Here is a 25,852-nt window from a genome sequence, read left to right as displayed (position 1 = left end):
GTGTTCTATGCTTCCTGTACAGTGAGGAGTCCGGATGCTCCTAGGTAGAGAGCTGGCATATGATCTCTGCTCTGACAAGAAGTAACTGAGTATTTTTTAACAAATCCTTTCATTTCTCAGGACCTTGGTTTTTCTACCAGTGAAACAGATGAGATGATGATTTTTTTCTTGTCTATTTATGCAATGAGATGAAGATGCTTTTGTAGCCTCTAAAATGCACTGTGCATACCCAAAGGGGAGTTCATAGTGTCTAGCAGTACTGCATTTCCCTAGCAACTAATCCAGAGAGACCTCCCCCTTGTGATCTCACATGTGCTGTTGCCCTTCCCTCATACTCACCAGCTGTGCACCCAGAAAGGGCAAGAAGCTTTGTCTTCAGATACAGCTAACATTTCTTCTAATTCTGAATATTTTGGGGTCATAGACTCCTTAGTAAACCTTGGAACAATGACACACATTCTCTGAATTTAAAAAAAAAACTTACAGAGCAGAATATTTCAGTCAATTTCAGGGGTTTTTGGAACCCCTGACATTGAGATCAGAACCATTGATTTATATAAACAGTATTGTTTTGATACATACAATATATACTATGTTATATGTAGTATAATATATATAATAATATATAATTGATTAAATAAACATATAGGCAGTGCTTGAAAATGCTTTGAAATGTTTTACTGACAGGGATTGATGATTAATAATAGTTTGGAAGACCAGATACAGTGTGGCTCATGCCTGTAGTTCCAGCACTTCAGGAGGCCAAGGCAGGCGAATCACTTGTGCCCAGGAATTCAAGAGCAGCCTGGGCAACATGGTAAAACCCCATCTCTACAAAAAATTAAAAAAAAAAATTAGGTGGGCATGGTGGCATGCACCTTTGGTTTCAGCTACTCAGGAGGCTAAGGTGGGAGGATGGCCAGAAGAGGTCAAGTCTGCAGTGAGCTGTAATTGCGCTGCTGCACTCCATCCTGGGCAACAGAGTGAGACCCTGTCTCTAAAAAGCAACCACAAAAAAATAGTGCAGAGCACTAGTGCAGAGGGTAGCTACTCAGGCTGAGTCCTATCCTAGGCTACTACCTCATTAGCAGAACCAGAACCCAACAAGGTTTTATTATCTCTATTTTACATATAATTTATAAGCCAAAAAGCTAAAGTTCAGAAGGGCTTAAAGGTCATATCCAAGGCCATAATTCTAAACACTAAATAACCTTTGTATCCTATTGTAGGTGCTTGATGAAAGTTTATGAATTAGTAGTAAAATATGGGGTCCTGTTTTTAAACACTAATTTATTTTGAAGGGTTGGCTCCTTTGGGTAGTCATACTGTGGAGACTGAAGTAGGGAAGGAATAGGTTGTGTCTTTGCTACCTATTTGAGGGGCCAGATCTCAAAGCATTGCAATTACCTGCAGAGCCATCAGTAAACCAAAGTGTAATGTGTATTTCTTCTGGCAGGCAGGAAGACTGTATGATGAAGCCAGGAGAGAGAACATTTCTGCTTCTGCTGTAGGAGAGTGATGTTCAGATGCTGTTTAAATGCTGAGTAATAGCTCTGTAAAACTCTGTGGGTATCTTTTCTTGGGGCTGTGTTATTTAATGGATGTGTGAGTGCTGCAGAAATGAGAATATGCATGCTGAGTTTCTAGATAACACCCCAGAGGCGGGGGCATGGCTAGGACTTTGAAAGAACAACTCCAAATTCAAAATGACCTTGAGAAATTATAGAAATGAATCATCCAAAGTGACGGGGAGAAAAGCGGTTTTGAAAAATGCACACAGGGCTTTTTGCCTTCAAGGACTTCGTTTTTAATCTTAACAATAGACTCTTACAGTTAATGGTGGTAGGAAAATGTAAGGTTACTGAGGCTCAGGGAAGTGAAATAACTTGCTCATAATCAGCAGCTATTTCCAAATTAGTCAGTGTTATAGATAAGGAAATAAAGAGTTTAGACTCAAACTCCAGCCTTCATTCCCCAATAACGTGGTGTCTATAAAATTAAAACAAATTCTTTTCTGGGTCACAGTGTAGGTGGCACTGAGTTTATGGATTGGTGTGGCAGAAAGGATCTGAGCCCCCGTCTGATGATGAACAGGAACAGAGGACTGTGCTTTTAAAACTTTAACCTATCACAGTGCTTTGGGGGCTGAGGCAGGATAATTGGTTTAAGGGCTGGATTTCGAAACTAGGCTGGACAGCATAGCAAGGCCCCATCTCTTAAAAACAAAAAAAAGCCAAGCATAGTAGTTTATGCCCATAGTCCCAGCTCCCAGGGAAAGGCTGAGGTGGGAATATCACTTCAACCCAGGAGATCAAGCCTACAGCAAGCTATGACCACGCTGTTGCATTACAGCCTGGGCAATAGGGCAAGACCCTGTCTCTTAAAACAAAATGTTAACCTACTTGACTCTAGATTGAAGGTGGTAGGCTCTGGAGCAACCAGAGACTCCATGTTAGTTTCTTTGTATCTCAGCCAACGTAAGCAAACACTGGCTTCCTTATTCCTGAGTACTTTATGGCGCCCGTGTGATACGCTGCTATCTCTTGCCTTGAATGTTCACACCACAAGTCTACTTGTTAAATAGCTATTCATTTTTCAAGTTTCTCTTCTCTTGTGAAGCCTAACCCACTCCATCCAAGTGTTGTCTGTGTGTTCTTTTTTTTAAATCAAATATTCAATAGTTGCCTTCTATAGGCCATCTTAAATAGCAGTATGTTTTCATACAGAAGAAAGAAAAAAGTTATAACTCCTAATGCCATATAGATAATTTCATTGCAGATGGATTAAGTATTTAAATATTGAAGTTAATGAAACTTTAGAAAATTTAGTAACATACTTAAAATAACGAACTCTTTCCTGTGCTATATAAACAAATATACTGCTTTTGATTAAAGATTAAGTATTTTTTAAAATAGTAAACATTAGAAGGCTTAGGAACATAAGCAAGGCAGGAAGCCCTAAAAATTCATTTGCGTACAGATTGATCTATAATGACTACATGAAATTTTTTAATTTCTCTATAGCAAAGGACACCATTAACAAGTTACAAGACAAATCGAAGAAATATTTGCAACTTGTAAAGTTTCTATCCTTTATACAAGACATTCTTACAAACTGATAGGAGAAAGACTAGCATTGGAAAACTAGGCTAAATATGTAAACAGGCAGAAAAGGAAATGTTAATGGACAATAAAATACAAAAAGATAGATTTACTATAGTCAATTTTTTTATATACATGTGGCCAGAACTAAAAGGAACAGTAACATCTGTGTGCTTATATGGTTGAGCCCCTTGTGTATGTGCATTGCTGCTGGGAATGTGAATTGCTTTAACCAACTTCTCTGGGAAAAATGTGGCAATATTAATTAAAATTTGAATTGTACACCCTATCCCATAGCAGTTCTGCTTTTGTGAATATATTTTTCCAGAGATAAACTAACAGCATGTAAAAGCTTGTGTATAAGAGCATTTATTGCAGCATTGTGTTTTGGTGACAAAAGCTACAGAAAACCTAGTATCCTCTCAGCAGGGGGATTTATTATGGAACATAATCACAGTTAAAATAATTAGATTTACTTATATTAAATGTCATGATTTTTATTCCATAGGAAAAAAGCAAGCCATAGTGGTCATATGTAATATCCCATTTGTTTTTTTTTAAAAGGGAGAAAGGGGTGGAAACACCTATATGTGTGTGTCTGTGTGTGTGTGTGTGTGTGATTTTTTTTAGTCATAAGATTTCACTGAGATATAATCCAGATTATTAACTTGGCTTATTTTAAGGAAGTGGGATTTGAAAGGGGGAAAGGAAATTGTAATTTTATCTTTTTATATTTCTGTAATAGTATATGAATTATTTACATAATTTTAAAAACAATTAAATATTTTATGTGTTATTAGTGCTACAAAGTATGTATGGGATAATATAAAATAATTTGTCACTTCCCCTTTTATGGCAGCACGATGATTTATGACACATTATATGGCTTTGTTATTGCATTATAGCTCACTGTATTTTATGTGGCTGGCGTGTGGCTGCTGCTATGTATTTTTTGAAGGAAGGAAAAGGCTTGTTCTAGGAGAATCCCACTACATGCAGTGAGCATTTTACTGAAAACTCACTATTGCCAGGCCCAGCACTGGGAACTGGGCATATAATAACGTATATTAAGCTGAGACCCCCAACTTGGCAAGAGGATAAGAAGAGAGTGAATAACAGGATGCTTGGTAGGTTACACTTATATCTGACCTTTAAAGAGTCAGGATGAGTCCTGAAATTGTGATGGAACTTACAAACAGGAGAACTTTGGATAGGTTTTGTGACTGGAGTATAATAAAGCATGTATCCCAGGTATCCACTGGAAGATTTTTTTTTAGCTCATGAAGATAAGATGATAAACACATGTTGCTCTGGACTCTTGACACAGAAGGAGAACTTGCATAAAGACCTTGGAAGAGAGGCTAGCCTCCCAGGAAAGAAAGTATGGGAAATTAAGGAAGTGAGATTCTGGAGTGTGGGATGGCACTTAGCATTTTACAAACACCAGTGTATACCAGATACTAGATGAGGCACTTCATAGGTTTTTCTCATCTGTTTCCCTTAATAACCTCATCAAGTAGGTATTATTGCAGCTAAGAAGGCAGAATCTGAGATGATATATAAATTGCCCTAGATCCACAATTTATAAACAGAAAACCTGGAATTTGATCCATAGTCATCTTATATATCCTGAAATCCTCCAAAAAATACCATGTTTTAATTTATATTTGATGTCCATTAGCATCAGGACTTCAGCCCTGAATTTCAGGGTGAATGAAGTTAACAGAAATAAAGATATTTTTAGAGGCATGCCATGTACCTTATTGGCATTGCCCCATTTCACGTATGAAGTTGAGGCCCAGAAAAGTTAAGTGCCATTTCCAAGGTTATATATGGCCAGTTAGAACCAGAGTGGGGATTCAGACCCAAATCTCTGTGTCACTTAGGCCTATGTTCTGTGTGATCCTTCACCAAATGATGTCTAGGTTGTGCTTGGTTGTGGTTTGGAATGCTCTTCAGGATGAATTTATTTTTTTGTGTTCTCAAGGCCTTATTATACCCATTAAGTAGAAATAATCCTTTGTGGTTTTATAATTTTTTTGTGTTTTTCCAAAAGAGCTCTTATATTAGTTATGATGCCTTTACCTCTCAGCAGAGCAGATGTTACTAGACCTATTTTAGATATGAAGAAATGAGGGCCCCTAGGAGCTTCAGTCTCCTGACATAGTAGAGGCTGGAGCTAAGACCTGGATTTTCAGGTCTCTCAATTTCTTGGCATCTGACTTAAGTTAAAAGACTTCTGGAGGCTCCAGCACTTAACCGAAGTACACTAGTTAAGAGCACAGGCTCTGGGGTCAGTGCCTGTCACTACTGCTTCTTAGCTGAATCACAATGGGCAACTTGTTTAACTTCTCTAAACCAGTTTCTACATTGTGAATATTGAAAAAGTTAACGCAGGAAAAATACTTAGCACAGTTCTTGGAACATTAATCAAAAATTGTAATTGCAAATAATTATCATTATTATTACTTTGTCAATATTATTACGGTATAGAAAGACTTATTCACCTTTTTGTTCCTGGTATTTGTCATCAAGCCTTTCACATACTAGATTCTATATAGATACTGTGGCACACAATATTCTAGCATCCATGATAGTCTTTCCTGAGTGTGTCAGTGGAGAACGATGGGGTTTGGAATCAAATGAAGCTGGGATCTAATCCTTTCTTCATCACCGAGTTTCACTTTTCTAATCTATAAAGCAACTGCCTTGAGGGAGTATCACAGCAGTTTCCACTGTGATGAATCCCTCTACATAGTCAGTGCTTACTAAATAACAGCCATAATTAGAGTCACTGAGAATCAAAGGTTAGGTTGGCAGGCAGTCTGGTCCAGTACTTACTAAATAGCAGCCATAATTAGAGTCACTGAGAATCAAAGATTAGGTTGGCAGGCAGTCTGGTCCAGAGGTTTTGTGAAAATTGCTCTATTTGGTAAGGTATAACACAGGATATCAGAAAAACCCCTCAGGGAGAGACCTATTTAATAATTGCTATGGTTCTGAAAGTTTTGAGGAAGGCCTCATTGGATGACTATACAAAGTATGTTTAAAGAATATTGAATTTTAAGGTATTCCTAAGGTATTTGTTAATGCCAGCCCTTAGGGATATAAACTCTTCAGTATTGTCTGAAGCGTCTGCCTCCTGTCCACGGGGTAAAAGGCTGGCTCCAATGCAGTGGCCAAAGATGATAGTTGGTATAGTTGTCATCATTGTGTCATTGCTATTATAAATGTTTATTGAGCTCATTGTGTACCAGGCATTTGGCATGCAATAGCTTACTTAAAGTTAATAACATCTGACTGGGTGCAGTGGCTCACGCCTGTAATCCCAGCACAGCACTTTGGGAGGCCGAGGTGGGTGAATCACGAGGTCAGGAGTTCAGAGCAGCCTGACCAACATGGTGAAACTCCATCTCTACTAAAAATTAGGTGGTTATGGTGGTGTGTGCCTGTAATCCCAGCTACCTGGGAGGCCGAGGCAGGAGAATCTCTTGAACCCAGGAGGCAGAGGTTGCAGCAAGCTGAGATTGTGACATTGTACCCCAGCCTGGGCAATAGAACGAGACTCCATCTCAAAAAAAAATTTTTTTTAATAACATCTCTATGAGGTATATGCCATTATAATTTCCAGATGGGGAAGAATGAGGTTTAGAAAGATAAAGTTACTTGACCAAGGTACCACACAGATAGTAAATGATAGACTTGAGATTTGAACCTAGGCCTGTCCCACTTCAGGATGTGGAGTATAGGGGAGGAAAAAAACATTCTCTGCTACCCTGTAAGGTTTAGTGGCTGATGTCTACAAATTAAATGGACAAAAGACAGATTAACAGGAGAAAAGGCTAGTATGTACATAAGGGGCCTCACAGAAAAGAAATGAAAAACCCCAAAGAAGCAGCTAGGCCTAGGAGCTAATATACACTATTTTAACAAAGGGCAGGAAATTGTGGATAAGTGACAAGAGAAAAGGAGGTTTCTAGGAATTACAGGGCAGTAAATTATAGGGAAGATAAATAAATGAGGGAAACAAATAGGTGATAGAGATTATTTAACAAGGTTTATTTATGCAGATTCATCTTGGTGCTGACTTTTCATCTCTTATAACAAGGTTTTTTCCTCTTCCTAGAAAGGAGATAGGGGAAACACTTTCACGAAATAAGATTTATGCCTTGCTTTTAAGCAGAAAATTTTCCTCCTCTCCTCCCCTCCCCTCCTGCCCCCCCCCCTCCCCTCCCCTCCCCTTCCCTCCCCTCCTCTCCCGTCTCCTCCTATCCTCATCCTTCTTTCCTCCTTCTCTTTCTTTCTTTTTTTCCCTTTCTTCCTTTTTTCTTTGTTCAAGGTCTCATTCTGTCACCCGAGTAGCTGGGACCCCAGGCTCATACCACAACACCTGGCTAATTTTTGTATTTTTGCTAGAGATGGGTGATAATGGTCTGGCTCTGTGTCCCCACCCAAATCTCATCTTGAATTGTAATCTGAATTGTAATCCCCACATGTTAGGGGAGGGACCTCATGGGAGGTGATGGAATTATGGGGGGCTTCCCCCATTCTGTTCTGTCTTAGTGACTGGATTCTCACAAGATCTGACGGTTTTGTGAGTTTTTCCTTCCGTCACTCTGCCCTTCTCTCATACTTCTCTCATACATCGCCCTGTGAAGAAGGATTTGTTTGCTTCCCCTTCTACCAATGATTGTAAGTTTCCTGAGGCCTCTTCAGCCATGATGAACTGAGTCAATTAAACCTCTTTTTAAAATAAATTACACAGTCTTGGGTATGTCTTTATTAGCAGCATGACAACGGACTAATACAAGGGGGTTTTACCATGGTGCCCAGGCTGGTCTCAAACTCCTAGGTTCAAGCCATCTGCCCACCTCAGCCTCCCGATGTGCTGAGATTACAGGTGTGAACCACCACACTCAGCTACCTTGCTGTTTCTTAAGTGCTTTTCAAAATAATTGTTATGTCAAAGTGGTTTGTTTTAGGGTGGTATGTCTTTATATATGAGTTGTATCATCATGAGTAAGTGTTTGTATCTACACAGTAAGGATGGTAATAGTATTTATTTCATGGACTGTTAGTAAGAGTGAATGAAGTAATGTACTGTATGTAAAGTGCTTAATACAATAACATATAGTTAATACCCAACAAACTAGCTGTTAATACAGTTATTACTGGAGCAGTAATACTGGAGTAGTAAATCGGTGATTAGTTGATATTAGTCATCTCCCCACAGATATGCTGGCAGTTGAAATCCTAATGAAGTAGCCTTTTCTGGTCTGGGTGATAAAACTGTATTGTTTTATTCTTGTTTGAACTGAAAGGATTCACCTAGCTCTTAGAATTATCTTGCAGGCCGAGCGTGGTGGCTTACAGCTATAAATCCTAGCACTTTGGGAAGCTGAGGTGAGAGAATCACACAGGCCCAGGAGTTGAAGACCAGCCTGGGCAACATGGCGAGACCCCATCTCTACAGAAAATTAAAAATTAGCCAGGCTTGATGGCATGTGCCTGTAGTCCCAGCTATTTGGGAGGCTGAGTTGGGAGCATTACTTGAGCCCAGTAGGTTGAGGCTGCAGTGAGCCATGTTCATGACACAGCACTCCAGCCAGGTCTACAAGAGCAAGACCTTGTCTCAACAGCAACAAAACAGTTACCTTATATTCTGCCACATGTGATGGATGCCAGAAGTTTCTTAGGAATATTGGGAGAGAATGTATCTTCTTAATGGATAGATATTTCTTTTTCTGTTCTTTTCTTTTATCCAGTTTCTTTTCTCACCTCCTTACCCTAACTCCCACTGTACCATGTGCCCAAAAGTCTTCCAGCTTTTGGATATAATGAAGATCTTAAAACAGAGCTGCATCCTGCTCTTTGAAACCTGTTGAAATCAGTGGGCCATTTTCTGTCTTACCAGTCCCTCTCCTTCAGACACACTGATTCCTGTGGCAGTGTGCCACCACCACAGCCTTTTCTTTCCCTCCCTTCCCTATGCCTCTGAGCTGACATTCCACTCAAATGGCTTACTGTACTCTGCAGTGTATTGCTCCATTTTGCTGCTGCCCTTGCTGTTTCCTCCACCAGAATCATGGTTCTTTGTCATCTCACTCTCTGTGTCTGTTGAAAATCTGCTGGGTAAACCCTTAATTTAGAACACAGGTGTATGTGTTGGGGACATGTGTATGATCTTTCTAGTACTGACATTGCTAACTTTATAATACAGTATGTTAAAAAAAAGTAAGATACGTGAGACCTGTGTTTTTATACTGTTTGATATGACAGACATCTCTCTGTATTGTAAGTAGTCATGAGTATATAGCGGTAGCAGTGGCTAACATTTTGGGGCACATGCCAGGTACTATTTTAAGCACATTTAATTTCTGTCATTTCTGTTCTCATGGGATTATTATTATTGTTACCCCAAGATATATCTTATTAAACTGTTACATTTTTACATAGGAATTTTTTTCTTTTTCTTTTTTTTTTTTTTTTTTTTTTTGAGACTTGAGTCTCTCTCTGTTGCCAGGCTGGAGTGCAGTGGTGTGATGTCAGCTCACCACAACTTCCACCTCCTGGGTTCAGGTGATTCTCCTGCCTCAGCCTCCCTAGTAGCTGGGACTGTAGGCGTATGTCACCATACCTGGCTAATTTTTGTATTTTTAGTAGAAACGGGGTTTCACTTTGTTGGTCAGGCAGGTATTGAACTCCTGACCTCGTGATCCACCTACCTTGGCCTCCCAAAGTGCTGGGCTTATGGGCCTAAGCCATGGCACCCAGCCTACACTGGGAAATTTTATACATACATATATATATATGTATAAACACACACACACACGCCAGTATATACACACATACATACATATGCATATATAGAGAGAGAGAAGGAGAGAAAGAGACTACATGATTATTCAGCTGTGGAATTAGCAAAACATACAGGACCCATGACCTAGCCTATGCTTACCTAGTCTTCTGCCTCACATCACATTTCATGTTTCATCTACCTAAATAAGCATAATTCTTCCCTTGCAGAACTGGTGAGGATGAAATATGAGATTGTAGAAAACACAAGCATTTGAGTCACAGAAGGTTCTCAGCTTTTCCCAACACTTTTCTTTCCATAGCCTGTCTCTGCCTTAGCCCTTAGCCAAGTCCATCTTATTCTTTAATGAGTCCGTCATCACTGATAGACTGAGAGCTTCTTATAATTCTTTCTAACCTCTGCATGAAATTTCAATTCAGGATAATGGCTGTGTCTAGGGAGGGAGGGAAAGATTGGAATTGAGTAGAGAGATAGTAGTAGGGGAATAGGGAATCATTCTTTAATATTTTATTTCTTAAGCTGGGTAGTGCATACATGGATATCGATTACTCTGATAAATTTTTTTTTCATTATCAATATTTGATATTTTCAAGCAAACAGCCTATATATCTGTGTTTACTACTGAGGTACTCCCATTGGGAGCAGGTAAAATGAACAGGTAGCTGAATTCTTTTTTCACTGGTCTCCAAAATCAGAAAAGGATATCAGATGAGGTGGGAGTCTTGGTGGTAAGGTGGGACCTCTTTGGCCTCAGACAGAAGGTTTGAGGAGTAGCTCTAGCACATGAGGGTGATGAAACCTGTGCATCCTCTCCATTGAGCTAGTGTGGCCTTTCTTTTGTGTTTTTCTGAGCTGCTCCTCTTGAGTGAACTTGGGTAGTAACTAGAGCTGCATTTTTTTAATATCTCAGCCTGAAATGCTGACAGCCTCTGCAGGCACCATGAATTTTTAATGTGGTGGTGATTAGAGGGCTGGCTAGGGCCTCATTTCATTTCATTAGACTGTTGTGACACTTGTTTCCTTCATTGTATTTAGACTTCCTGGGTTATTTCCCAAACCAAACTCATGTTCTGTTTCGTGATTGCCCATTCCTCCCATGCATTTACTAAGGTGTGTTTGAAAGCAAAATTTATAATTTTGATCTCAATTATTGAACAACCTAGGCTATTTCAGAAGGGGGTGCTTCTTAAATTCCTGAAATGGAATTCAATACATTCAGGTCAACAAATACTAACCAAGCCACAGCTTTGAAAGTCCAGCTCACTGAAAGATCTACAGCAGTGTCCACTGGGTGGGGATGCAAAGTGAACCATAGGTAATCTCTGCCTCTTGCAGTGTGGTGGTAGGAAATGATGTGTGCATACACACACACACACACACACACACACACACACACACACACACACACACACACGATATGAGAATTATGGGCAAGGAGGGATTGTTTCCAATTAAAGGAAGGCTTTATAAAGAAAAGTAATTTATTGTAAAGCCTTTAAAGATAACTTTGATAAATATCTATTTGTTCATTTATTCATTTCACAAATACTGTGCATCTACTGTGGGCCTCCATATAAATTCAGCTTCTCTATACACCACAATAGAGGATGGAGATGGAGAGTTGAGTACAGGCATCTGAAATGCTTCCATGTGAATGTGGTATACATCACTTCCACTCACATGGCCTTGGGTGGTGCATGCCTTATTCCTTGCCTTACTTCAAGACTGTAGGGAAATGCAGCACTCCTTTCTGTAACCCTGCAAGGATTGGGAACTTGGATATCCATGGCAAGTGGTAATATTTGCCATGAGAGTCACAAGATCTGATGTACACTATATAACAGTGTTACACTGAATGCTGTGTTGATAACGGAGTGCTGGGAAGCAAAAGCAGCAACGAAGAGACCATTTCAGAAGCAAAGGGTATTTGCCATTGCCACAGATAGGGTACTGAGAAAAAGAACATTTGGGTAGAAGATAAAGAGTTTGGTTTTAGACATGTGAAGATTAAACATAGTTAGTGGAGATACTGAATAGGCAGTTGAAGACATGTCTGTATTACAAAGGGTAGGGTTGTCTGGGCTAGGAATATCAATTCAGGAGTTACCAGCTGATAGAAAAGTATTTACAGCTGTAAGACTGAGATCCCAAGAAAGTAAGCAAAAATAGAGAAGGAAGGCCCAAGACTGAGGGGCCTCAACATGATGAGGTCAGAGAGATGAAGAACCAGCAAAGACAATGGAGACAGTCATGAGGCAAGAGGACACGCAAGAAAATGTGATATCCTGGAAGCCAAATGAAGAATATGTTTGAAGGCAGTGGGGGTTATTGTTATGTTTATTTGTTCTATTGAGAAACTTCTATATACTTTATGTCAGTTTACCAGTACCACAATTCTGTAAGGCAGATACTGGCCTTATTTTATGAATTAGAAAACAAAAGCTTAGGGAGGAGAAATTTCCACAAATTAATGTTTCTCATGTGCACCTAATTCATCTGATCCAGTTCTGAACATTTTGCGCAAGAGATGGACTGCGGAAAGCATTTTACAAATGCTATTCCTCATACTGGTACCTAGATAGAATTAAAGGAAATGAAGATTAGTTACAGGGAAAGAAACTTGTTAGGACACATGAATTTTTCTTTTGCAATCCAAGATTGTTTTGCCAGTTTTCTCCTTTTTCTGATAATTGTTCCTTTCCCTTCTCCTCCCCCCTCCATTCCCTTCCCCGCTTCCCCCTTCCCTTTCGGTGTCGTTCTGTCTCCCAGGCTGGAGTATAGTGACACAAACATGGCTCACTACAGCCTCAACTTCCCAAGCTCCAGCTTCCCAAGTAGCTGAGACCACAGGCGCATGCCATAACACCCAGCTAATTTTTAATTTTTTGTGGAGATGGGTCTTGCCATATTGCCCAGGCTAGTTCTTGAACTCCTGGGCTCAAGTGACCTGCCTGCCTTAGCGCCCCCAACGTTCTAGGATTGTAGGCGTGAGCCACCACACTCAGCCATTCATAGTTCCTTAATTGCTTGAAAATGTGAGATAATTTGACCCCTCAGTCTATTGGGAATTAGTGGATTAGCTGGAATATAAATGTGCTAAATTCTCCGAGACAAAAAGGGAAAATCCTCCTTAATAGAATGAGTTAGAATATTTAGTGTACTCCTAACCACCTTTTGGATGTGTGCAATAAGTAATTGATACAGTTTATGCTTCCCTTTCGAGAATTTGTAATGATCAGTTTTCAAACTATTTATTGTGGCAAATAATAGCTCAGACTGCTTTCTTCTTTTTTGTTTTTAGATCATGTACAAAATGAAGAAAACTATGCACAAGTTCTTGATAAGTTTGGGAGTAATTTTTTAAGTCGAGACAACCCTGACCTTGGCACCGCGTTTGTCAAGTTTTCTACTCTTACAAAGGAACTGTCCACACTGCTGAAAAATCTGGTAAGACATTTCATATATGAATAAAAAGAATTACAACCTTTCCAAAGTGTAACGTCATATAGAGAGAACATTTCAATAATTCTTCCCCCTCAATTCTTGGTCCTGGGGTGAGAAATAAAAAACAAAAAAGCTTTTTAGTCCTAGGTGACTTCTACACCTCAACTAAAAAGGTTTTTAGTCACTTAGGATTTGCTTAAAGAAAATCCCATTGTGAAATTCCTGTAATTTGTACCTTTGGCCCAGCTGTTAGAGTAGGTTTATTGAAGCTGAGAGAGAAACTGCTTAACCTGAATTCTCTTCCACATCTCTACCATTGATTTTTTAAAAGCTAACCTTCAGAAACTTCTGCTTTTTAATTGGCTAAAAGAATAATGATGGTTTCTGTGTCACACAGACATTGGAAATACATATTGGAAGTAATGTATCTCGGCCGGGTGCAGTGGCTCATGCCAGCACTCCCAGCACTTTGGGAGGCCAAGGTGGGCAGATCACGAGGTCAAGAGATCGAGACCATCTTGGCCAACATAGTGAAAACCCGTCTACTAAAATATAAAAATTAGCTGGGCATGGTGGTGCACATCTGTACTCCCGGCTGCTCAGGAGGCTGAGGCAGGAGAATTGCTTGAACCCAGGAGTCAGAGGTTGCAGTGAGCCCAGATCGCGCCACTGTACTCCAGCCTGGCACCTGGCGCCAGAGCGAGACTCTGTCTCAAAAAAAAAAAGAAAGTAATATATCACTTGTGTGTGAAGGTGATCATGCATTTTGGTTTCTGATTTATAAATAATGAACCTCCCTTAACTCCCCACATCCTTTTAACCCCCAAGCAAGAAAAGGGTTTTGAGATTTAGGGAATCTCTGGTTTCAGAAGTAGATGACAAGAAGAATCCCTAAAGATCCAAAACACTAGAGGTGCTGGCCCCAGGAGACAGACCCAGAGATGGGGGTAATGGAGGAACCTATTTCCCAAGCAGTTGTGTGTGGGCATCCCGTGTTGTACTGCACCCCTCTCCCCAGCCCTCACATCATGTACACACTTTTTTTTTTTTTCTCTTCCGATTTTGAGACGGAGTTTCGCTCTTGTTGCCCAGGCTGGAGTGCAATGGCGCGATCTCAGCTCACCGCAACCTCCGCCTCCTGGGTTCAGGCAATTCTCCTGCCTCAGCCTCCTGAGTAGCTGGGATTAGGCATGTGCCACCATGCCCAGCTGATTTTTTGTATTTTTAGTAGAGACGGGGTTTCACCATGTTGACCAGGATGGTCTCGATCTCTTGACCTCGTGATCCACCCGCCTCGGCCTCCCAAAGTGCTGGGATTACAGGCTTGAGCCACCGCGCCCGGCATGTACACACTTATAAAGGTTCTAGGTAACACCACATTGACTGATCATTTAGATTTTGTTGGTTTTGGGGGATGAAATTATTTCTCTAAGAGACACCCATACCTCTAAGTGAAATAATTTAGGCTCTTTTCTCCTAAGTCCCCAGAGAAGGGGGTACCATGAGGTTGAAAGGTACCAAAGGAAAACTATTTATATCATGCATTTCCAAGTTAGCTCTGCCCTGGAGAAGAGGAGCTGTTTTCTCTTCTTCTCTGCCAGTCTCTTGGTATTATACTTTCACCTCCTTTAAGGATCCAGAACTCATGCCGAAGAAGTCCTTAGCCTAGTTCCGTTATTTACATATCAAATACTGTAGGCTTTTGTGACCTTAGGTGATAATTTGTCATAAATCTGTTGGATACAAAAGGTTAGTTTACAGATGAAGAAAACCTATTTGTAAAAATGAAAACTACCTTTCTACACTCTATTAACCTATTCGGCCAATTACAATATTCTTTTTCTCTATCACAATAAATAAATATATGTGTGTATGTTTCTGTCTTCCTGACACTTTTTCTAATGGGTGATTTATGCCATTGAATTAATCTTACGCAGTAAATAAGCAAATCTGAAAGCAAATGAATATTGAATATAGAAATATTTCTTATTTTCAAAAAGTTGGAAAGTATAATTTTAAACTTAGGCTCCAGTGTTTCTGTGCTTTGGAATTTAACAAATCCATGATATTTTTATAAATTTTAGATTATATAAACCTTATTTATGCAGAGAAGCACCCTTGGTTTCGTTCCCTCTGAGCATTGCCTGCGCTTTCGCTGGAGGCCTTGCTCAAAATGTGGTGTGGTAGAAAGAGAGGAAACGAAACAGGACTCTGACAGTTCACTTTGGTCATAGCTGGTAAAGGACTTGCTTGGCCAAGTTCTGTTTTCTCTGAGATGGGTGTTTTCACATGGATAGCTTGCTTTAGCTTCCAAGAGACCAAATGCATTTGGCCTAGGAGCCATTACCTCCGACGTTCCTGGACCAATTCATCTCTACACTTTGCTACACTACAGATTCCTTTCAACTGTGTGTATATGTGCCATACACACAGCTCAGTGGCCATTCAGGCCAGCATTCATCATCTGTATTTGCTCATCTAATACATTTGCTCACCTTCGTACAAAACCAGCTGAGATTTATTGAATGCTCTTGATGAACCTGGCAGTTTGGTGGGTGTGTTATGTGGATTATTTCTTTGAAGACACTACAACAATCCTAAAGTAATGGTTACTCTACCTTTAATCCAGATAATGAAACTGAGGCACATTGAGATATGTAACTTGTTCATTTACACTATTAGTATGTATTACAGACTTCAACACAAACATTCGGTCTCTGAATCCATTGTCTTTGCTTTTCTACAATACCCTACCTCTGTCACCTCGTGCTCTGGTTGTGTTGTTTCCCTAAGCAGAAGTACTGATCAAGCTACTCCCATATACATACCCCAAGCTATGGCCCCTTTTTTTTACATGCACTCCCCTTTAAGGAGTAGAAGTTTAAGAAAAATCTAAAGGAAATTGCTGGAAAGCCTAATTCATTTAATAAAGAAAAACAAATTTTGCCTCTGAAAGTGGTGGTAGCATTCCTGGTGAGGGAGTCAGTAAGAAGAATCAGTTTCTACTGTAGTTTGGTTACTAAGAAAACATTATTCTGATTGAATAAAAAGGCAGTCCCAGGAGTTTACACAACTTGACAACAGCCAGCAACTTGCTGCTTCCCTTTCTATGCTTTTCCAGGAAAGGGAAGAGCAAACTAGACAGACTGATAGGGCCACCATGCGTTGGAGCAGAGGGCTCCGAGAAAGCCAACTCCCCCCAAGGGGGTGAGGGTTCTGGATCTTTGTGCAGCACCTGCAGCCCATCCTCCTGGGGCTCAGGAGTAGCCAAATGTGAACCCATACTTCTCAGAAGATTCCCCAAAATCCTGTTCTCTTAGGCTAGTGAAGGCCAGAAACATTAAGCAAACTGACACAGTTGAAATGTAGAAACTAAAGTAGGTGAAGGTATTCAGTACATTTTAGACTTTGTAAATTGTATTCTCAATTCAACCAACAAGTACCAAAAGTCTGTTATGTTCCAAGGTATATGATAAATCCTAAAAAATGTCATTTTCAAATTAAGTATTGCTTATGAAGAGTATTTTAATAGTTTATACTAAAACATTACTTAGGTTTATAGAGAAAAAGGAAAGGATAAATTTGCGGGCCAGGTCTCTTACTAGCTTTCAGCTTTTGACTAACCCTAGATGAGAAAAACATTATTTGTTAGTTGTAAGAAATCACTATTGCAAGTGTATTGTGTTTAGCAGTTTCCAGGTGGGAGAGTGGTCTTAAAAAATAGTCAGTGCACTCAATGATGGTAACTATCTCAACCATTATTGAGATGCTTCGGGTTTTTTGTTTTTTTTTTTTTCTTTTTCTGAACTGTCTGTGATTGTAGAAAGTAGGATGATCAAGTGAGGTGTTATGTGAAAACTCCCAAGAGTTACCTACAAAGATGTTGGCATTAACACTGCATGGGGCTAAGTCTGTTTTTAATTAACCAGACATCTGAGGACTGCAAAAAGGATTGGAATTATAGCTGATTACTCTGTGAGCCCTTACCACAGTTGATGCACTAAGTCAATTTTAAAGTAACTTCCTTTTCTTACTCCCCGCCCCTCCGAATTATAGAAAATGGTTCTTATAAAAAGTTCTTCTACCTTGTAATGTAGGATTTGAGAAGCTATGAAGCAAGGGTGGTTGGAGGATCATCAGTTTTGGTCTCAATCACACCTGGAATCCCAGCTCCCACCTCACTAGCTTTATGGCCTTTGGCAAGTCACTTAACTTTTCTAATGCTAGTTCCCTTATCTCTAAAAATAAATAATAAGAGTGACTGTTTCTTGGTAGTGGCAGGATTTCATTCAGATCAGAGAAGTGAATCACCACCACAATACCTGACACAATTTGTTTCACAAATACAAACCTCCATTGTTATTTACATCTTCTCATTTTATTTTTAAGGTAACTCAATGTAAAGACAGCTATCAGTCATATCCCATTTTAGAGACAGGTACACCAAATCTTCAAAAAATACATGCCTGCAAAATGGTGCAATTAGGGATTGAGCTCAAGCCCTGTGGCTACAGATCCTGCCTTGTTTCAGTGATGCCGTCCCACAAATTACATTGCCTTGATAGATTATGTGGGTGGTAAAGGCCCATCTGACACAGTGACCAGGGCCTGTCCTGGTGATCATTAAACTACTGTGTTTAGCCTGCAAGGTACTTTCTTGGCTATTTTTGTCCTTTGATTTCTCTCATTGATGAGTAATAGCATATTGGAAAGAGAGTGTTAGATTGTTAGATGGTAGTTATCAAACTTTTTGGTCTTAGGACCTCAATCTTTTTTTTTTTTTTTTTCTTTTTTCTTTTTTTTGAGATGGAGTTTTGCTCGTCACCCAGGCTAGAGTGCAGTGGCGTGATCTCCGCTCACTATAACCTCCGCCTGCTGGGTTCAAGCGATTCTCCTGCCTCAGCCTCCCAAGTAGCTGAGACTACAGGCGCCTGTACCACACCCAGCTAATTTTTGTATTTTTAGTAGAGACAGGGTTTCACCATCTTGGCCAGGTTGGTCTCGATCTCTTGACCTCATGATCCACCGCCTCGGCCTCCCAGAGTGCTGAGATTACAGGCGTGAGCCACCACACCTGGCCCAGTACCTGAATCTTAAAAGTGACTGAGGACACCATGTAGTTTTTATTTATGTAGGCTATTTATATCCATATTTACTGTCTTAGAAATTAAAACTGAGAAATTTTTCATATGTATTATGTATTTTAAAATAATAAACACACTTTAAAAATCTGTTTTTATGGAAAAATAGCTATTTTCTCAAACCAGAAAACATTAGAAGGGTGGCATTGTTTGACATTTTTGCAAATCCCTTTAAAGCCAACTTAATAGAAGGTAGCTAGATTTTCTTGTCTACTTCTGTATTCATTTTGTTGCAATTTATTGTTTTGGTTGAGGTATATGGAAAATAAGGCCTCACACAGGAATGTATTGGGAAAAGAGAAGAGTATTTTAAGAGCCATTTCAGGGCCAGGCACAGTGGCTCACGCCTGTAATTCCAGCACTTTGGGAGGCCAAGGCAGGCAGATCATGAGGTTAAGAGATCGAGACCATCCTGGTCAACATGGTGAAACCCTGTCTCTACTAAAAATACAAAATATTAGCTGGGCATGGTGGCACGCTCCTGTAGTCCCAGCTGCTTAGGAAGTTGAGGCAGGAGAATTGCTTGAACCCAGGAGGCGGAGGTTGTAGTGCATTCCACCCTGGCAACAGAGCGAGACTCTGTCTCAGAAAGAAAATTAGAAATAAATAAATAAGAGCCATTTCAGGTATTCTATGATACTACATGAAAATTTGGCAAGTAGTCCTTCCTTAAATGTTATTGACGGTATGAATCTGAAACCACGTAAAGGAACATTATTTGGAAGCTGTCAGCTCTTGGTTTTCCAAAACTGTAGCTTTCTCTGAAAGCTCTGTTTTTATCATTAGCAATAAATGCTCTCAGTTGTTTGCCTTGAGATGTTAAGCTCACTTCTTTCATTTTCAAAGACGTGTTTGGCAAATACCGGAGTCTGAGTAACTGTAGTTTGCTAGTCTTTCTTTCAAAAAAAAAAAACGGTGTTCCACTAAAAAACAAAGCTCATTATTTCAACTTGCAACTCAAAAAATTACGTAAGTGCTTTTCCTCAAAACAACCGTCATATTTTGATATACCTAAAAAGGGCTTTATGCATACTTCCTGTTTCATTAAACAGAACGTTAAAAGATTGAATTTGAGGGTCAAGATGTGATAAAAATCATTTTTACTTTTTCAATATGGTCATTCTTAAATGAAAATAGCCTTTCTTTTTTTTTTTACTGCAAGAGCAAGACCATGAAGAATACATTAACTCCAGTTTGTGGCAGTGCCTTGATTAATGCTTAAGGCACCAGCTGTTTTACTCACTGTTGCTTTTGCACTGTCAGTGCAAATGTCAACACAGTAAAAAATTCAGATAACCTCTTAGTATTGTTATGGAAATAATTTGGACCTTGGAAACCTCTGGGGGCCTAGGCATCATGCTTTAAAACCACTGGTGTCAGCCCTACTATTAAGTAGATTAATGCTGCCTAACTTACAGACAAATTTCTTCACTAATAAATGGGGGAAATTACCTTCTCTACATACCTTATTGGTTGTGTAGGGATGAAATCATACCATTCATGTGAAAAATATTGTAACCTGCAAATCCTTTATACACACTGGATTATTATAGTATTAATAGGCTACATTAATATTAGTATTACTGTGGTATTAATAGCCACTAACAGGGGACTTTGTATTATAAAAAGAACACATGCCTATTGGGGAATTGTAATTTCTCTTTCATATTCCCTCTAATCAGAGATAACTATAATTGACATTTGGAGTTTGTTTTTCTAGTCCTTTTGTCTGTATCTTTTTTTTGGTTGGGGGGTGGCAAATAGATGATACGTTCTAAGCAATTTCGTATTTGCTAAATTTCATGTAGTACTGGCACTAGAGCAGACACACTTTCCCAAGTTGGGTCGAGCCATAGATTCAGAAGCTCAATAGAATGTGACTTATCTGAGAGCCCCACATAGTGAATTTCTCATCATTGGCAGATCAGCCTTCGTCCCCGTTGCATCCTCAGCCCCTTCCTGTTATGAGAGCCAGTGCAGTGACATCTGCAGAATGCCAAATCAGCTACCCAGGCAGAAAGACAATCAAGGATAACCCAAGTACTTACAAGATCTTTGTGTTTTACATCCATGTTCCTTATACCCCTGTAAGCTTTTATTGCCTTAAAGTGAAAAAAGTTCCCTAAAAGAGTGACTTTAAATAAGATAACCTTGCCATTTGTGTATTTTTATGACTAAAGTCAAAGTCATCCAAAATTACAAAGATGGAGAGCAGATCAGTAGTTACCTGCGGTTAGGAAAGGGAATAGCAGTGTGACCTAAGGGAGTTCCTTTGTGTTGATGGAACAGTTTGATATCTTGATGGTGGTGATGGTTGTAGTTATCTATACATGTGACAAAATGCCCCCCAGTAATTCTAGCAAGGTCTGTGGCCTAGTTGTCTTGCACCATGTTTATTTTTTCATTTTGATAATGTACTATTTAGCATATATAAGATGTTACTATTGGGGGAAGCTGGTTGATGGGCACAAGGGACCTCTCTACTAGTTTTACAATTTTTTGATGAGTCTGCAATTTTTTCAAAATAAAAGTATAAACTATCAGATTATTGTTCAAAGAGGGAAAATGTTTAGTAATACATGATTATGTAAAAATTTCAGTGTAAAACAAATGTGCAGAACACAAATCAAACTCTCACTTCTCTGATACTCTTTGAAACACCTGATCTGCAGTCCCCAGTCCCGCTTCCTTCGCACTTTTGTAGGTTTTCTACAACAGTCTTTCTCTTTCCGGTGAACTTCTCCCTCTAGTTAAAGTTCTATATGTGGTCACTATTCCACAGAAGTAGAATGATTAGCTCTTTCCTCCCAGAAGTGAGTCTAGTTGTCATGATTGAATATATCTAGGGAATGCTGCCTCTTAGTGGTGAGAAGCCAGAGAAACATGGGCAAGATCTATTCTGTTGCTGTTGTTTTTACTATATTTGAGGCATAGTTTTAAGTGCATGGGCTTTGATTTTAATGAGGCCTGTGTAAAAATAATTACTCAGCATCTTCTTACTTCTGTGGCCTTGTTGAGTTCTTTGAGTCTTGGTTTCTTCATTTTTATAAAAAGAGTCTAATAATCCCTCCCTGTGTTCATTTATGATTCATTGAATTATTTATTAAGATTCTACATAAGCACTGTGGGTAGGCAGTAGGGATACAGCAGTGAGAAGAACACAGACAAGGCAGATAAGGGCCATATCCTCTTGAAGTTTGTATTCTCTTGACATTTTTCGAAATACTTTATGTGAAATACCTATCAGAGCATCCGGTTCATAGAATGTGCTTAATAGATAGTGACATTTTTTTAAAAGAAATTTAAGTGTTTGTTTAGTTGACTTGCAATCTTTCTGAACTTATCCTTTCTCTCATTAAAGATGCCTTCCTAATCAAAGCCAGCTCCAGACATAACAAATGATTTGTTGTTCCTGGAATATATACGATTTCATGCTTCCATGTCTTTATACATTCCATTCCTTCTACTTTGAGTCCCCCTTTAGTAGTTAATGTATTGATGATAAAGGCCCTCTTTGCAATGCAGCTTTCTCGTTTAAAAAAAGAAAAAGAAAGCAGAATGCTCCTGAGTTTTAGCAGTTTCTAAGTGGTTTTGTTGTTGGTTTGATTAAATGTATAGTACAGAAAAATTATGTTTAATCTTTTTTTTTTTTTAACCATGGAAAGGAAAGCAATAAAATCATTGCTTGCTAAGCAATGCTGGGTCCGCTCTACTCCCAGCATCAGGCATCATTCCTGTCATCCTAGCAAAGAAGTTAAGAAGTTAAGAAGTCAACAGAGAATTGCATCCATTTAATACCGAAACCACAAAATGAGTCAGGAAAGAAATAACTGGTGGATTGAAATACATTCTCAATGGACAGAGGAAAACCATTTAAATGTCATACCCTTTGAAAGTCCCAAGGTAGCAATGGTTTTAGAAAATGTATGTAAATTCTTTTTAAAATAGTGGGAGTCACCCAGAAGCATTCTAGTTCATCCAGGAGTCATCATGCATCTGGTTGCTTCTCTCCTAAAGCCTTTGGACAGTTCTATAACTTGTGTCTCTTTAAACAGTTGGAGAACAGTTATTGCTTCAGAGCTGTTGAAGCAAAGCAAAGATTTCTCCAGCTGCATAGCATTTCCTGTTTGCAATCTCTGACTGTAGGGTATTGTGGTTGGTGTTAAAGTTTTTTTTTTTTTTTTAACTTCTTTTCTTTCCCCTCAAATAAGAATATCTGATAACTGGCGGGCGCGGTGGCTCAAGCCTGTAATCCCAGCACTTTGGGAGGCCAAGGCGGGTGGATCACGAGGTCAAGAGATCGAGATCATCCTGGTCAACATGGTGAAACCCCATCTGTACTAAAAATACAAAACATTAGCTGGGCATGGTGGTGCATGCCTGTAATCCTGGCTACTCAGGAGGCTGAGGCAGGAGAATTGCCTGAACCCAGGAGGCGGAGGTTGCGGTGAGCCGAGATCATTACCATTGCACCCCGCCCGGGGGAAAACGAGAAAAACCCCCCGTAAAAAAAAAAAAAAAAAAAAAAAGAATACCTGATAACTTCCAGGTTGGATCTAGATTTGCAGCCAGCAGATTATTTCTCAAGTTCTTTGAAGTGTTGAAAAGTATGGAAAGCATGGATGTGCCTAATGGTAAAATTGGTAGCTTCTGGGTGCCCTGAACTATATAATGACATTTTTTAAACCTTATTTTTTTAAAAAGTGATCATCCATCATTGGCAGATTTCAGTATTTGATCTACCAGGTATCCCCTCATGTCCTGACATGCCTCACTACCAATTAATACTGTGGGACATTTTGTGAAATGAGATCTGTCCATGTGGGTTGATGGGTGGATAAGAGGGAAAGGTGGTTTTTTTTTTTTAATCTCTTCTATTAGATAAATCATACATATATTTCTATAAAAATATAAATATGGAAAGTTTTTAAAGATTATATAATTCTAGCTTCTGTTAATATTTAAGAGTATAGTATTTTCTTTGAAACAATTTTGTGGATTTATACACAGAGATACTGCTAATTTGCATAGAAAGCTGCAGGTGTGGATATATATCTCATTCAGGTCCAAAATCCTTGGAGTTAGATTTATTCCAAAATTCAGAGTTCTACAGATTTCAGAAGGATGACAGCGTGTACATGCCTTATATCATGCAGCATACCCCCTAGTGACTTCCTGGGAAGGTACTTATAATTCAACACAGTTTTATGTCTGCAGTGAAAAGTGAATATTCACATGAAGTGGGATAAATAAAGACTATTAGGTGCCCCACCTTAATCAGAGATTACCAACAAATGAAGTCAGGACAGGTTTTGCTGTTAAATGAGTTTCAACTAAAAAAAAAGAAGCCGTGTATTATATGTATATTTTGTGAACTCAGGTTTTTGTTTTGGTTTTGGTTTGAAGCATGATAGTCTTCCATGACCACATAAGTAAACTGCAAAATTGTTTTAACAGTCTGCACACTATTTTATTATGTATCTGGACCATAGCTGATTATTTGAATTTTCTATTTGTCAATACAGGTAGAGTTTGTCTTAAATACATCCAATAAACAGATATCCTAGTGTATACCTCAGGCTGAATTTGGAAATGGTTTCTGTTTTGGCTTTTTTTTTTTTTTTTTTCCTTTAAGGATTTGCATTCAATGTTTCACGGTAGGATTTCAAATAATACATTTTAAATTGGATTGCATTTTCAGCTTGTGGCTTTTGCATGCTGTTAATAGCACTTGTCTAAAGTGTGTATGCATGCAGTATGTGTATTTAGTTGTCTACTGTTATTTCACTTGAGACAGACTCACAAAACAGCATTTGGTTTGAGCTGTGGTTCTGTATGAGAGGAAGAAAGAAGAGAAAGAGAGAGTGAGGAAGGGAGAAGAAAAACTGTCGCTTATTGGAGCAAAGTTTCATTGACCATAGGAAAGGATTGAACTTTAAGAATGATTGGTACTGGAATGCTTTGTGGTGTCTCTAACAACATTTGCTAATCATTATCTTTTTGGTAAAAGAGCTGGTCTCACCTCACAGCCTTAAGGCAAGTGAAGTTTGCATTATTTTTATTTTTATGGTTAACTTTTGCTATACAAATAATACTGATAACAAGACCTTGTCTTTATAGTGTGGTAACTGTATGCCAGACACTGGGCACTTGAGTACTTTACATGTTTTATTGGTTAAGATAGGCTAGGATATACTGCAATAATAAATAAACCCCCAAATCTCTGTTGCTTAACATGGTTCATTTCCTTCACATGTGACATGTCTACCGAGGGGGTTTGTTCTACTTAGTAACAGCAACTCATAGACTTAGAGGCATGGAAGCTCCCCCTTCTCTACAGGGGAAGAGAGAGACTAGAGAAGCATATGCATACTTTTCACAGTTTTCCTAGATGTTGTAGTTAATTGGTTTGAACTGTGTTTTTGGCCCCACCTACCTAGCTGCAGGAGACCCACGGAAATGGGAGGGAGCAATGGAGTATTGGGTGAGCGTTATCCTCTCTGTCTCATATGTATATAGCCTCATTTACTCCTCACAGCAGCCCTACTAGGTAGTAACCATAGTTACCTTTATTTAAGAGCTCAGAAAACTGAGTCACAGAGTTAAGTAAATCTCAGATTCAGCATTCAAACCCAGGTGGTCTGTTCTAGCGCAGTGGTCCCCAACCTTTTTGGCACCAGGGATCAGTTTTGTGGATGACAGTTTTTCCACAGATGAGGGGTAGCAGGGAGGATGGTTTGGGGATGATCCGAGCGTATTACATTTATCATTAGATTCTCATAAGTAGCATGCGACCTAGAACCCTTGAATGTGCTCTTCACAATAGGGTTCCCTCTCCTGTGAGAATCTAATACTGCCCTTGATCTAACAGGAGGCGGAGCTCAGCTTCCCTCCATAGCCCACCACTCACCTCCCGCTGTGTGGCCCAATTCCTGACAGGCCACAGACCTATACCCGTTCATGGCCTAGGGGTTGGGGACCCCTGCTCCAGAGTACACGGTACCACCTCTCAAAAGATATGGACATCCTTTTGTGGACATAATGTAAAATTTACCTTTAAATTAAGTTAAAAGTTGTATTGGCTTAAAGAACAGCAATTAAAACATTTGACAGTGATGTTATAAAGATAAGGCAAATGCTGATTGGAGAGAATTAACAGTCTTCTGTCTGCATGACCTTTGTCCCAAAAGGATCCAGAGCTTTCTCCAGGTCCAGATCTGGAGGTACATTGCAAAAAGTAAATGCAGGTCTTTCTTCCTTTCTTAACAGAGAATTCTGTCAAACTCTGCCCTGCATTCACTTCTTTGATCCCTTCCACTCTTCCTTGATTTGCCATTTTCCATCCCAGG

The 25,852-nt window shown here is 39.3% G+C and overlaps 1 protein-coding gene and 1 long non-coding RNA gene across 6 annotated transcripts in view; one reads left to right on the top strand and one right to left on the bottom strand.

Moving 5' to 3' along the window:
• ASAP1 (ArfGAP with SH3 domain, ankyrin repeat and PH domain 1) overlaps nucleotides 1-25,852 on the top strand; it is a 403,505-nt gene that overhangs the window by 216,855 nt on the left and 160,798 nt on the right. For all 5 annotated transcript variants that reach the window (XM_032246627.1, XM_032246599.1, XM_032246607.1 and 2 more), the window contains one exon: nucleotides 13,220-13,365. In XM_032246627.1, the coding sequence (XP_032102518.1) occupies nucleotides 13,220-13,365 (146 nt within the window). The remainder of the gene's footprint in view (nucleotides 1-13,219; nucleotides 13,366-25,852) is intronic.
• On the bottom strand, nucleotides 22,690-23,118 carry LOC116529137. Its single transcript, XR_004259401.1, has 2 exons — nucleotides 23,039-23,118; nucleotides 22,690-22,719 (listed from the first exon to the last, which is right to left on the bottom strand). It is a non-coding gene; the product is annotated as an uncharacterized LOC116529137 (long non-coding RNA).

The sequence above is a fragment of the Sapajus apella genome, unplaced genomic scaffold, assembly GCF_009761245.1.
Source record: "Sapajus apella isolate SASKATOON/1434 unplaced genomic scaffold, GSC_monkey_1.0 scaffold3, whole genome shotgun sequence".
NCBI classification, from domain to species: Eukaryota; Metazoa; Chordata; class Mammalia; order Primates; family Cebidae; genus Sapajus; species Sapajus apella.
The sequence above is the reverse complement of the archived record's forward strand: the minus strand, read 5'-3'. Positions and strand labels throughout refer to the sequence as shown.